At 36.0% G+C, this 15,827-nt stretch overlaps 1 protein-coding gene across 1 annotated transcript in view; it reads right to left on the reverse strand.

Moving 5' to 3' along the window:
* GSTCD (glutathione S-transferase C-terminal domain containing) overlaps positions 1–15,827 on the reverse strand; it is a 237,538-nt gene that overhangs the window by 167,443 nt on the left and 54,268 nt on the right. Inside the window, exons 4-5 of the mRNA XM_049885577.1 lie at positions 15,234–15,479; positions 10,367–10,460 (exon numbers count right to left, since the gene is read on the reverse strand). Coding sequence (XP_049741534.1) covers positions 10,367–10,460; positions 15,234–15,479 — 340 coding nt within the window. The remainder of the gene's footprint in view (positions 1–10,366; positions 10,461–15,233; positions 15,480–15,827) is intronic.

Here is a 15,827-nt window from a genome sequence, read left to right on the forward strand (position 1 = left end):
ATTTTACCTTCTGATGTGATTTTCCTATATGTTATGAATACTATTACTAAGATGTAATAAAATGGATTGGCAGCAGTTATACTGATGAGGTCTACAAGATTAGGTAGTGTCTTAAGCCAATCTCTTTTAAGATATAAAAGAGAGAAGTGAGCAAAGAGACACAGGAACCTCAAATCACCAAGAAAGCAGTGCTGGGAGCAAAGCCCATCATTTGGACCTGACGTTCCTGAGGTGAGATGCTCCCAGACCAAGGGAAGACTGACAACAAGGACCTTCCTCCAGAGCCGGCAGAGAGAGAAAGACTTCCCTTGGAGCTGATGCCCTGAATTTGGACTTGTAGCCTATTAGACAGTGAGAGAATAAATTTCTCTTTGTTTAAGCCATCTATTTGTGGTATTTCTGTTACAGCAGCACTAGATGACTAAGACACCCTCCAACAACTCATTCCTTTCAGAGAAATGATCAAAGTCATTATACTAGCCTTATATATGATCTGTGTCTCTGACTTCCTTTTCTACTACCCTCCCCCCTTCATTGCTCCATTCCAGTCATAGTAAACTCCTTGCTATTCCTTGAATAATCCAAATAACATACCCCACTGTAGATCTTTGTACATATTTTCTTTATACCTGGTTCGGTTCTCCAACTTAGCCTCATGGCTCTATATTCCTAACTTCTATCACAATATTGCTCAGTTTTCACCTCTCAGTGAAGGTAACTTTGATGATTCCACTCCACCTAAATTACAATCCACCCACCACCAGTGCCCTCAATCCTGCCCCATTTTTCCTCCAAAACACTTATCAGTTACAACATTCAGTATCTACTTAGTTATTATGTTTACTGTTTGTCTCCCCCTGCCAAAAAAGTGCTAAGCACACAAAAATGGGCAGTATTTGAGGAAATAAGAAAAAGGTATAAGATACACACAAAAACAAATAGCAAAATGGCAGAAGTAATTAACTTCTTTAGCAGTAATTAAATATGAATGGATTGAACTTGGAAACCCTGGTGGCGTAGTGGTTAAGAGCTATGTCTGCTAACCAAAGGGTCGGCAGTTTGAATCCACCAAGCGCTCCTTGGAAACTCTATGGGGCAGTTCTACTCTGTCCTATTGGGTCACTATGAGTCGGAATCGACTTGACGGCACTGGGTTTTGTTTCGTTTTTTTTGGATTGAACTCTCCAATCAAAAGGCACAGATAGGCAGAATGGATAGGAAAACATGACCCAACTATATGCTGTCTACAAGAGACCCATTTTAAATCAAAAGATGCAAGTAGGTGGAAAGTGAAAGGATGGAAAAAAAAAATTCCTTTAAAATAGAAACCAAGACAGCATATAATAATATCAGACAACATAGTCTTTAAATCAAAAATTGTTATAAAAGATAAGGATATTCAATAATAATAAAAGGATCAATTCAACAAAAAGAGATGATTATAAATATATTTGCACCTAATTGCAGAACCCCAAAATATATGAAGCAAACCTGACAGAACTGAAGGGAAAAAAAGACAGTTTTCTACAATAATAATTGGGGACTTTAAAACACCGACTTTCAATAATGGATAGAATATCTGGACAGAAGATAAACAAGGAAATAGAGGACCCAAATGACACTACAAACCAACCAGACCTAACAAACATTTATTGAACACTTAACCCAACAACAGCAGTACATACATTTTTCTCCAGTGCACAAAGATCATTCTCTAGAATAGACCATATGTTAGGTCACAAAACAAGCCTCAATAAATTTAAAAAGAGTACAACCATACAAAGTATCCTCTCCAACCATAGTCAAATGAAACTAGAAATTAATAACAGAAAGAAAACTGGAAATTTAATAAAAGTGAAAAATAAACACAATACTACTAAACAACAAATGAAACAAAGAAAAAATCACAAGGAAATGAGAAAATAGAGACAAATGAGGATGAAAGTACAACTTGCCAACACCTATGCGATATGGCAAAGATGGTGCTCAGAGGGAAATTTATAGCTGTACACACCAACATTAAAAAAGCAGAAAGACCTTAAATCAATAGCTTAACCTTACACTTTTAGAAATTAGAAAAGAGGAAAAAAAAATACCATAGCAACCAGAAGGAAGGAAATAATAAAAATTAGGGCAGCGATAAATGAAATACAGAATACAAAACCAATAGAGAGAACAAAACCAAAAACTGGTTCTTTGAAAAGATCAACAAAATTGACAAACCTTTACTTACACTGACAAAGAAAAAAAGAAAGAAGACACATGTAACTAAATCAGAAATAAAAGTGGCAACATTACTATCAAACATACAGAAATAAAAAAAAAATTAAGAGAATACTATGAACAATTGTACGCTAGATGAAATGGATAAATTCCTAGATACATACAAATTACCTGAATTGACTCAAGAAGAAACAGATAATCTCAGCAGACCTATAACAAGGGAAGAGATTGAATCAGTAATTAAAAACCTCCCAACAAAGAAATGTCTGGGACGAGATTGCTTCAATGGCGAATTCTACCACATTATTCATTCATCTAGCACTCCATGGTATATTTAATATTCTTCACCAACACCATAATTCAAATGCATTCATTGTTCAGCTTTTGCATGTATGAGGCAATTGCAGATACCATGGCTTGGGTCAGGTGCACCTTAGTCCTCAAAAAAACTAAAAGAGAAGAATGCAAACGGCATTTCTCAAGCTGAAAGAACTTGAGAAATTGAAGAAAAAAATTCAAGCCTGAAGTTGCAATAGTGAAGGATTCTATGGGATTCTTTTTAATGATGCAGGAAGCATCAAGAGAAGATGGAAGGAAAACACAGAGTCACTGCACCAAAAAGAATTGGTCAACACTCAAACATTTCGGGAGGTAGCATATGATCAAAAACCGATGATACTGAAGGAAGAAGTTCAAGCTGTGCTGAAGGCATTAGTGAAAAAAAGGGCTTTAAGAATTGACAGAATACCAGCAGAGATATATCAACAAATGGATGCAATATGGAAGCACTAACTCATCTATATCAAGAAATCTGGAAGACAGCTATCTGGCCAAGAAGTAAAATTTTGCTGAAGATAATTCAAAAACAGTTGCAGCAGTACATTGACAGGAGAATTGCCAGGAATTCAAGCCAGATTCAGAAGAGGATGTGGAATGAGGATTATCATTGCTGATGTCAGATGGATCTTGTTTGAAAGCAAAGAATACCAGAAAGATGTTTACCTGTGTTTCATTGACTATGCAAGGCATTCAATTGTGTGGATCATAACAAATTGTGGATAACACATTGTGAAGATAATGGGAATTTCAGAAAACTTAATTCTGCTCATGTGGAATCTGTACATAGATTAAGAGGCAGTCATTCAAACAGCAAAAGGGGTTACTGAGGGTTTAAAATCAGGAAAAGTGTGCTTCAGGGTTGTATCCTTTCACCATACTTATTCAAAGCTGAGCAAACAACATGAAAATCTGGACTACATGACGAGGAATGCAGTGTCCGGATTGGAGGGTGACTCATTAACAATTTGCGATATGCAGATGACACAACCTTGCTTGCTGAAAGTGAAGAAGACTTGAAGCACTCACTCATGGAGATCAAAGATCACAGCCTTCAGTACGAATTACACCTCAACATAAAGAAAATAAAAATCCTCACAACTGGACCAATAAGCAACATCATGATAAACAGAGGAAGTATTGATGTTGGGAAGAATTTCATTTTACTTGGATCCACAATCAACACCCATGGAAGTAGCAGTCAAGAAATCAAACAACGTATTGCTTTGGGCAAATCTGCTGCAAAAGTTCTCTTCATAGTGTTAAAAAGCAAAGATGTCACCTTGAGGTTCGATATAAGAAAATCAAACAATGTAATACATCACATTAATAGAATGAAGGAGGGGGGACAAAAAACAAAAACATGATCATCTCATTGATGCAGAAAAGGCATTTCAAAAAATCTAACAGTCTTTCATGATCAAAGTATTCAGTAAACTGGGATCCACATGGTAAAGGGCATTTGTGAAAAACCCACAGCAAGCACCATACTCAATGGTAAGGGACCTTCCCCCTAAAATCAGTAATAAGACAAGGATGCTTGCGTTTTACCACTGCTATTCAACATTGTACTGAGCAATTAGACAAGTGTGATGATTAAGGTTGTGTGTCAACTTGGCTGGGCTGTGATTTTCAGTGGTTTGGCAGTTATGATATAGTTTGGCAGTTATATGATGCTGTCATCACTTCTATGATGAGATTTGATCTAATGTGATCACCTTCATGATGGGATCTGCTGGAAGTAACCAATTAGTTGAAAAAGAGCTTCCTTGGGGATGTGGCCTGCATCAAATATAAGTGGACTTTCTGGCAAAAGCTTACAGGCTTTTGCTCACTCTGGATCCTGCCACTGGCTTCTGTTCAACTGACCCCTGGTTCTTAGTATTTGAGCTAGCAGCTTACCTGCTGTCTTGCCTGCTGATCTTGGGATTCGTCAATCTTCTCAGCCTATGAGCAAGAGCCCTGCTGTCAGACCTGTCAATCTTGGATTTGCCAGCCCCTGTGGGTACGTGAATCAGGAGAAAACTCTACCCTGACCCACGGACTTGGGACGTTCCAGCCACTACAACCACATGAGCCATTTCCTTGATATAAATCTCTCTCTATATATATTTATACACTTTACTGGTTTTACTTCTCAAGAGAACCCACCCTAAGACAGCAAGAAAAAAGAAATAAAAAGCATCCAAATTGGAAAAGAAGAAGTAAAACTATCTCTATTTGCAGATGACAACACTATACATAGAAAATAACAAACAATCCATGAGAAAGCCACTAGAGCTAATAAATGAACTCGGAAAAGTTGTAGGATATAAGGCCACCACGTGAAATCAGTTGTGAACAATCTGAAAAGGAAATTAAGAAAATCATTCCTTTTACAATAGCATCTAAAAGAACAAAATACCTAGGAATAAATTTAACCAAAAAGGTGAAAAACCTTTACACTAAAAACTATAGAACACTGCTGAAAAAAATTAAAGAATTAAGTAAATGGAAAGACATCCTGTGTTCATGGATTGGAACATTTAATATTGTTAAGATATCGATTCTACTCAGAGTGATTTACAGAGCCTATATAATTCCTATTAAAATTCCCACAGCCTTTTTGCAGAAATGGAAAAGTCAATCCTCATATTCTTATGTAATTGCAAGGGACCCTGAATAGCCAAAACAATCTTGAAAAAACAAAAAAGAAGTAGCAGAACTCACATTGCCTGATTTCAAAATGCATTACAAAGCTACAGTAATCAAAACAGTTTGGTACCGGTATAAGAACAGACATATAGATCAAAGGAATAGAATTGAGAATCTAGAAACAAACTTATACATCTATGGCAAATTGATTCTTGATAAGAGTGTTTGTGGTGCAGTAAATTGCTTTAATATGGTCCTCTCATGGTGTTGTAAATTCCACAAAATGATTGGGTGGGGCTGTGTAAATGAAGTGCTTGTGGCCCACCAAGGGGATGGAACAGTTTTGCTAATGCAAGTAAGGTGCATGGAACCCTTGTGGGAGGTGAGGCCATGCAAATAAGGTTCATGAAACTCTTGCAGGGGATTGGTCAATTTTGCCATACTTCTAGCTTAAAAACAGCCAATCCCAGAGGTTGGAGAGGGACCTCATTACCATCAAGAACAGCCAGGAGCAGAACCTATCCCTTGGACCCAGAGTCCCTGAGCTGAGAACCACCTAGACGCAGGAGACAGAGATAGAGCTATAACACTGAAGATGGCCTGAGACAGCAGTGGCACATGACCAGCAGTGTAAGCTTGCCAACCTAGAGAGCAAAAGAGCTGAGCACCTTTGGGTAGGAGGCTTGCTGGTGGAGTGGGGCGCCTTTGAGCACTTGACAAGAGGTAGGCTTGCTGACTCAAAAAGTGAGAGAGCTAAGCGCCTTCGGGCAGGATGCTTGCTGATGGAATTTGGAGCCTCTGGGAACTCTGTAACACTTACCCAAGCAGGGCAGATGCCAGGCCGAGAGCCAAGGGCCAAAAGAGAGACAGCCAAGAATAAGCTGTCCTGATTGAAGAACTGTATCCAGAGCTGTTCATGTTACTTCCAAGTTGACCCTAGTCCTGAATTGTAACCTGTTATTTCCCTAATACATTTTATAATTGTAAGTATTGTCTGTGAGTTCTGTGTGGCCATTGCAACAAATTATCCAACCCAGCACAGAAGTAGAGAGTGCCATGGAAGAGACGGCTAGTAAAAAATTGGTTAAAAAAAAAAAAAAAAATTGGAGAGTAGAGGTATATCTGACCTCCATCTAATGGGAAGCAACCTTGGGCTAATGCTGATCTTGATTACCCTGTCCCCCTCGTAAAGTTAGATGAGGAGGTCTGATGTCGCCATGCCATTTTTACAATATCGAATCTATCCAATGGGAAAAAATAGTGTCTTTAAGCAAATGGTCTTGGGACAACTGTATCTCCACATGCAAAATTTGAACCCATACTTCACACCATGTACAAAAATTAATTCAAAGTAGATCAATGACTTAAACATAAGAGCTAAAATCCTAAAACTCTTAGAAGACATCATAGGGTTAAAGCTTCAGGAACCTTCTTTTAGGCAATGGTTTCTTAGGTATCACACCAAAAACATGAATAACAACAACAACAACAAATAAACTGGACTTCATCTAAATTTAAAACTGTTGTGCATCAAGGGACATTAGCAAGAAAGTAAAAGACAACCAGCAGAACAGGAGAAAATATTTGGAAACCATATATTAGATAGAGATTTAATACCCAGAATATATAAAGAATTCTTAAAATTCAACAACAAAAAGACTAACAATCCTGTTAAAATATGGGCAAAGAACTTGAATAGATATTTCTCCAAAGAAAATACACAAATGGCCAATAAACCCATGAAAAGGTGCTCAATTTTATTAGCCATTAGGGAAATGTAAATCAAAAACACAGTTATCCTTTCACATATACCAGAATGGCTATTATTAGAAAACTGGAAAATAACAAGTGTTGGCAGCTATGTGAAGAAATTGGAACCCTTAATCATTGCTGGTGGGAATGTAAAATAGTACAGAAACTATGGAAAAATGTTTGGCAGTTCCTTAAAAAGTTAAACATAAAATTACCATATGACCCAGCAGTTCCACTCTTAGGTATAAACCCAAAAGAACTGAAAGCAGAGACTCAAACAGACACATGTACATCAATATTCATCGCAGCATTATTCACAATAGCCAAAAGGTAAAAACAACCCAAATGTCCATCAACAGATGAATGGATAAACAAAATGTATTCAGTCACAAGAGATATAAGTTCTGATACATGCCACTACATGGATGAACCTTGAAAACATCGTGCTTAGTGAAATAATTCAGACACAAAAAAACAAATATTATATGATTCCATTTATGTGCAATATCTAAAAGAGGGAAATACATCAAGAAGAAAGATTAGTGGTTACCAGGGACTGGGGGAACAGAGAATGAGGAGTTAGGAAAAAAAAATCATATTTTAAAATATGCTTAGCATAGCTAAAAAAAAAAAGTGACTCCCAGATTTTTGGTCTGAGTTTCTAGGTGAATGGTAATGTCATTTGTAAAAAGGGGAAGACTGTGCAACAGAATCCCCAAGAGAAGAATAAATAATGAGCAAACCAGATATCATGCGTCTTCTGATGCGATGTAATACAAACATATGGATTATTCATGAAGTATTTGTGCAAACCTGTTTAGCCCAAATCTAATCATGTCTTTTAATTCGACACCCAGCAGCTCCATGAGAGTAAAGATGTGGTGATCTGCTCCCATGAAGATTACAGCCTAGGAAACCCTATGGGGCAATTCTACTCTGTCACATGAGATCATTATGGGTTGCAACCTACCCAATGGCACACAACAACAACAACTGGGAATAGAGGAACAAGTTAGATGACACTAAGAGAACATAAATAGACAAACCCAAAATATCTACTTTCTATCAGGTAACTAAGGTGGGTACAGTTTAGAATACAAATGACTGAAGAAATATAAAGGATCCTTGACTGGATCTAGGGGGAAAAAAAAGTTATAAAAGACATTTTCAGCACAATTCAGAACATTGACTATATACTGAGTATTAGATTATACTAAAGAATTACTGCTTATTTAGTAGGAGAATGCCATTATTTTTTAGATGTACCTAAAAGAATTAAGGGTGACACATCCTGATGTCTTTGAACTGATTTGGCCAAAATAAAAGTATGTGTGTGTTTATATAGAAAATATGGCAAAATATTACCTATTAAATCTAGTGGTAGGTATGCAAGCATTCATTGTACTATTTTTATGTTTGTTTGAAAATTTTCATGATAAAGAAGTTGAAAGGAAAAGATGCCTCCTTTATATTTCTACTCCTTCAATTACTTTCTCCCCAAAATAAAAATCCCACTAATCTTTACTGTAGGTCACTCTTATAAAAGCAGGAACTTTTGCTAAATGCTCAGAGCCTAGTACAGCATCTGGTGCCTAGTAGGCTCTCAGTAAAACATTCACTAAATCAATTAATTAATTGATGAGGCTCTAGGACACAAATTAGACCACATTTTCTAATAGGAAATGTTGCTCCCTGTATGTTTTAAGAAAATCAGTACAGTATATTGGTGTAACTTGGGTTTCTATTCCTTCTGTGAACAGCATGATGAGATCTAAGGTTTTGGGGGAAGAGATATCTAGCAGTGACTACTTCAGCCTAACACTTAACATGTTGGAGAATGCCGATGAGCCACATATTCTACCCTAGTTTGGCCCAATTCTCTATGTTACAGCCTGTAGCCTACACCCAGCTAACTATAAAGCAGGTCTTTATTTTCCTTTCCCGTTGTTCCTTGTATACGTATCTCATTCAGGAAGCTCATGGAGAAGATTGCATCAGACAGAACTGAAGTATTAAGTATTACAATCTTAATGCCATCAAATAAAACACCAATCTCCAAATTACTTCTAATAATTAAAAATTATTTTCTTGGTTGGCAGAATAGAACTGATAGGTGTGATATAGGCAATATTAGGAAGTATCACAGAAGAGAATATGAAAAAAGAAGGTAAATTATTTCAAAGAACATTCAAAAATTACATCTAAAATAGTATTTAAAATTCCATAAGCATCTTTTAAATGTCTAATTGGGTTTTTGAGGGTAAGAAAAATCCATAGGGCTTTAAAAAAATGAAGGAACTGAAAATCAATATAAAATCAATATAATAATCTGAACTGACACCACGGCTGCCCTAAAGATACTTGCTAATACAGACCTAGACTTTAACAGCAGGGAAAAGTAGAGACGCTAGTCCTTCATCCCTGGCATGGTAGAGAGAACAAATCACTACATGAAACCTTAATGTTAGAAAAGCTATGCATATTCTCTATGAAGAGAAGCATTAAAAAATAGCTACCACCCCTCAGCAAAGAAAGATGATAAGGTAACTCATTTGTATAAAACTCATCTCCAGATGGAAAAGGTTGAAGAAATCTCAAGCTCAAAAGCTAATGGTAAGTGGTATTTAAGTTCTCACACCTTGAGATCCCTGGCATAAGCAAATATAAATTCTTTCTGTACTAATTTACCCATAACCAGGCCTCTCAGGATTCCCACAGATTTAGATAATCCAAAAAATGAATTCACTATCTAAAATTACAAAACTCTTAAGGAAAAAAACACTGGGAGTGAAAATCAGCAGAAACAACAAACAGCAGAATTAGACCTCTATGATCATCAGCTATGAGGAACAAGTACAAAATACAAAATAACTACACATGAATATTATAAAAAGAGAAAATTGAAATGTAAACAAGGGAAAATATTATCAAAAATAAGCAAACTAAATATAATTTGTAGAAATGAAAAATATTATTTAACTAAAAACCTAACTTTAAAAGATATTTTTAAAACAATTGTTTAAACAATTGGGAAAAAATTGATTATGGACTGGATATTAGATGATCCAGAAACTTTTGTTAATCTTCTGAGATGTGACAATGGCATTATGATTATGTAAGAAGATTTAATAATTTTTAGATGTATATATTAAAGGATGACATGCAGTCTGGGATTTTCTTTAAAAAGCTTCAGCAAAGTAAAAACAAAAAAGGAGTAGATGAAACAAATGTAGCAAAATGTGGAAAATATTAAATCTGAGTAATGTGTAGGTATGAACTTTTTCATAATAAAAAGAAAACTCAATGAATAGTATACACAGAATATTAGCCATTGCCAAAGTAAGAATTAGAGAATTGAAAGGCCGATCTGAAGAGAATATCCAGATTGTGAGTAAAATGTGAAGGGAAAAAAAAAACTCACCTTCCTTTGGGCTCACAGCTGCAGGAAGATTATTCCAATCAAGGGTCCAGGTAGGACATGGGTGAGGAGAAAACATCACTTCAATGCCTTTTTTCTAGAAAAGGAAACAGGCCCTTTCCAAATCAATATATTAATAAAACCCTGTTACGTCTAGAAGGCCAAATTTCTACTAGAAAAGACGAGCATAAATAGTAACAATCATCAGGAATTCCCCCCAAATAATTAGTAACATAAGAGACTTAACATCTTTGGAATTTTTTGACAACATCGTTACATTCTTATTATTTTTCTACTGAGATAATAAAAAGTAACATTTTTTTTCTATTTTTTATTATTTTCTGGTAGTACAGAGAAGCAACAAGCTACTCAGAAATATATTGGGTCACCTGAGGATAAAAATGTTATCAAAAGCAATTCACACAGAGATCATCATAAACTGAGTCTGCATATGTCTATCAAGGGCTGGCTTTCCATATGTGAAAACTGCCATAGCCCAGGAGCTATATTTACAGTACAAAAAGCCCCCACACTTCAACACATACCCAAAAACATCACCCATACCTGTCTTCTACAAGTAGCTATAATGTCTCTAGAAAAAGAATTCTTCTAGTTTAACCAGATGGTTCCCAGTGTTTTCAAGAATGAGGACCCTTTTTAATATATCAAAAAATTCTCAAGCTCCTTCCTCATGTTAGAACTTGTGCATTTATTATTTCATCTATAGACAACGTAATGGTATATATGTGAATTCACAAACCCTTTCCAGTAACACTGTGGGTCCACAGCCCATAGGATAGCTATCCACAGTTCAGGTATTTTTATCTCCAAGAAAACTCTATTGAAATGAGAAAATCCCTGCGAATCAACCATTAACTCTTTTATATCAGTTAGTTCCTGGGATTACTTTCCTTTATAAAAACTTGCTGAATCCAGGCCCCGAAAGAAATGGTACAAAGATTAGTTTGTTGGGCCTAGAAGTATGACTATGGGTCTAGAGGTGGAGAGAACTGACTTGCTTCCAGAAAGAGAAACACATCTGTTATTTTGGGGTTATCACCTAACACTTCTTTATCTCCCCTACTCTATCCTAGCCATGTTGACCTTCTTGCTACTCGTCATTTCACCAAACTCATTCCTACCTCAGGGTTTTTTTTTTTTTAATACACCTTTATTTGAGAAACAATTTATATACCATAAAATTTACCTTTTTAAAGTATATAATTCAGTAGCTTTTAGTATGTTCACAAAGTTAGCCAATTAGCACCACTATCTAATTTTAGGATATTTTCATTACTTCCCCCGCAAAACCCCATAAGTAATAGCAGTCACTCCCCATTCTACCCATCCCCCTCTGCCCTAGGCAACTATTAATTTACTTTCTCTCTATATAGATTTGCTTAAGGTCTTTTTACCAGCTGGATCCTCTGCCTACAACAGTCTCCCTCCAAATCTTCAATAAATTCAGGTTATCTGCTCAATGTCATCACCTCCTTAGATAACCCTTCCTGACCACTCTATCTAAAAAGGCCCCCGAACCCCATCATCTTCATCCCCCTATGCCACATTATTTTTTTGACAGCATGTATCATCACCTAATGTGTTATACATTTGTTTGTTTTGTTTTGCTTTTTCCTTTGTCTCCCTCACAGATGTAAGCACCATAAAGGGTAGGTTTATTGTTCAATTTGTTCTTCATATATCCCACACTCAAAGCAATATCTAATGTTTAGTAGACACAAGTAAATTGTTTTGACTGACTGAATGAACAAATAAACACCTCTGAAGAATAAGGGAGATTTTGTTGGCAAGGTTGTGCCAAACAAAACAGAAGGAAAAAAAAAATGAGATGTGAATGGTCCTACGAAAAACTTAACTATTTCACACTTCTGCTTCGTACCAATTTCACGTATCCTCATGTAATTAGCACAAAATATTGTGATACAATACAAAGAAATATAAGAAATTTATATAATGTAATAATTTGGTATGTATTTATTGTCTTTCAAAATACTAGTTAATAGAGAACTTTATTAGTAATGAGCAAAACAATGCCCTGGGTTAAAAAAGAAAATCGTTGGATCTAATATATTCTACCAAGTTAGAATTAAAATAAAAATCGAAAGTTTAACTTTTCAAATTTGAGCCTTCATTTTTGTTTACATGTGGATGTATTGTCACAGTCTTCTTTTACACATAACCATAAGATTTAAAAGATCAGGGAAGAAAAAAACTTACAGGATGCTTAACACACTCCCCTAATATATACAGATGGAGAAATTGAGATCCTTTGGTTAATTGATTTATTCAAGCTCATAACGTTAGCTTAGCTACAAAGCTGGGACAAGAACCCAAGTCCCCTGGTCTCTTTGTAGTCTTTTCACTATACCAAATGAAAAGTCTTATTATTTTCTAAAAATTCCTGTGGAGGCCACGAAGTTGTGCCTCTCAAATCTGGGACTAAGGAGAAAACATTAACTGACTTAAGGTCTTAACTATTACATCCAAAATCCCCCACCACTTTCTCATCATAACCATACTTCTCCTGGGCACGTTTCCCAGTGAATGAGGTGGCAGGGATACTAGAGCAGGCCCATTACTAGGAGACAAATGACAGCTTTGACTTGAGGACTCCCCACAGGCCTTGAGGAAACTCTCTTGAAATTGTACTGCAGGTTGGAACTTTTCCTACCCAACCTTTCTTCCTTTCCTCTCTCCTCCACAAAGATTAGATCTGCACTGAAGTCTGATGGCTTTCCCAGCCTCCTCTAGCTCCCTCCCCATTTTCCACCGAAACTTGGAGGAGCTGTTCTCAAAACCTTTGTGGAGTAGAGACTGTGATGCAGAGGGTGGCTGCTATGATAAAGTACCTGTCAGATCTTCAACCACAGGAAGCCTAATTGACCAATGGCCTCAGTTGCTGGGCTCTGAAATCCACCACCACATTCAAGCTGAGGCCACACATGGGTTGTTCCCAAGCTAATGACTGAGAATGACAGGGAAACTAAGGCAGACCCATTCCTGAGAAAGACAGAGCTCCTCTGATAAGTAATAAGTAATTTGGGAAGGATTCCTCATTGGCCTTGCTAAAGCTTTCTTATAACAGCTCTGCAGTCTAAAACCCAGCCTTCTTTCCTTACCTCTCTCATACACAGGGATTTAAATCTGCATCATGGTCTAAAGGTTCCCCCAGCACTCTCTAGCTACCTCCGCACTTTCCGTCCTAAGTGTTTTCCTCAATAAACCTCTTGCGTGTCTACCTCATCTTGAAGTCTGCTTTTTGGAGGGCCTGAACTAATTTAATACAAACCAACACAACCAAAGCCATTGCTGTTCAGTCAATTTCTGATTCATAGTGACCCTATGGGACAGAGTAGAACTGCCTCATAGGGTTTCCAAGGCTGTAATCTTTATGGGAGCCGACGGCCACATCTTTCTCCTGCGGAGCGACTGGTGGGTTCAAACAGTTAGCAGCTGAGCACTTAACCACTGTGCCACCAGGACTCCTTTGAACTAACACATTACTTGTAAATTAGAAAGTCAGGATTTCCTTTATATTTTCTATATTATTACACAGGGCTTATTTTTACAATTACTTACTTTTTCTGAATTTAATTTTTATTTATCCCATTTTGTTTATATATATATTTTTAAATGTATAAAATAAAAACATCTTTCTTAATGTCATTTTATCACCCTTTCATTCAGCTGGAAGCATACATAGAAATCTGAACTACCAGTTTTTTCTTTCAAGGCTATACACTAGTATGAATTAAAAGGACACATTTTGGGTTTGTTGGAATTTTAAAAATTAGCACTTTAATACTAAGCAGTTTACTCTTCTGTTAATTATTTATTTAAAAACATTCAGTATGTGAATCAGAGATCCCTGGGCAGCAAAACCACCTGATCAAGGCAGACCACACTCTGGAAATGGCCTTGATATCTTCTAAAATAAACTCTATAGTAATGTTTCATTGTTTTATCAATAGACTTTACCAGAGCTTAGCTGAAGAAGAAAGGGGCTGGTGTCATGACTAAAGTCTTCTTGTACTTTTCTAAATCAGCAAGTTTTCTGTCATCTTTAGGACTCAAATATGTCCCAACCGAAGTAGGGAAATATAATTAATATTTTTCCAGTGTAACTGAAATAAATAGCTCAAATTACTTAATTTTCCACTCCAGGTAAACAGTCAACTAGTCTCTAAGGAAGACAATTTGTAGATTGTTTTGAATGGTAGGGAAAATAAAGCTTACTGGTAAAAACTTCTACAATTAGTACTATTAGAAACAAATTATGCCTCAAACAGGGAAAAGTCAGTCATACACATTCTTATTATATATATATATAATATACTATAGATATATAACAAAAGCATTAAAATCAAAGAATAAAGTAAAATCTAAATTTGAAGTATTCCAAAATCCTAAATATAGGTAAAACCTTGGAAATTAAATCGACTTATTCATTATCATATATCTTTAACTTCAAATTATCATCTTGAAATAGAAAAGACTGAGTCAAAATTTTCCAACAGGTGAAAACATTACTCTTGACCAGGTATGATACTACCTTGGTCAATGTCCTGAATATTTTTAAAAAAATTTATTTAAAAAAAAAACAAACAACTTTTCAGAAGCATATATTGTGATTTCATTCTCAAGATACATAATACTATAAATATCCAACTTACTATGCTTCACATGAATGAAAAAGACTAGCAGAAATAGTTAGTAAAAAGTGATTAAGATAGCAAAAAATAAAATTGAAAACATAAATAATGTCAAAATATGACTAAAAGTTGCGGTAGAATTCTCACCAACATTATCATATGGACTTTTTTTTTTTTAAGTTTAATAATTCAATTACCATTAACTTGGTCATAGTTGGTCTTGGTCCTCCTATAAACGAAGGATCATTTTGCTCCTCTGCACCCAAGACCTCACTTGGATGCTGCTCATTTGAGGTCGTCAGCAACTCTGGTAGTTCAAGAAATTGGATTCCACACTTAGAAGCTGTTGTTTTTACTTTGGGCACTTCCTGAACCCTATGGTACCAAGATGCCAGCAATGGAAATTCTACCAGCTTTTCAGAATGTCTCTTGCATATAATTACCTAGGCGGGAAAAGAGCAAAACACATTATATGTTGTTTGTTTATAACTGTACTGAAGCATGCTTTACATGGCATAAACTACACTCATTTCTAATCAATGAGTTTTAGTAAATTTATACAGTTGTGCAACCACTAGCAGGTCCAGTTTTAAAACACTTCCATTGCCCCAAATAGTTCCCTTGTACTCACTTGTAGTCAATCTCTGTTCCAATGGCCAGATGCAGGCAACAACTGATATGCTTTCTGTCTCTATAATTTTGCCTTTTTTAGACTTTGACATAAATGGAGTCATATAATATGCATATATATTTTTTTAACATAGCATTTTGTTTTGGGGGTTCATCCACGT

Source organism: Elephas maximus, chromosome 5 (assembly GCF_024166365.1).
Source record: "Elephas maximus indicus isolate mEleMax1 chromosome 5, mEleMax1 primary haplotype, whole genome shotgun sequence".
NCBI classification, from domain to species: domain Eukaryota; kingdom Metazoa; phylum Chordata; class Mammalia; order Proboscidea; family Elephantidae; genus Elephas; species Elephas maximus.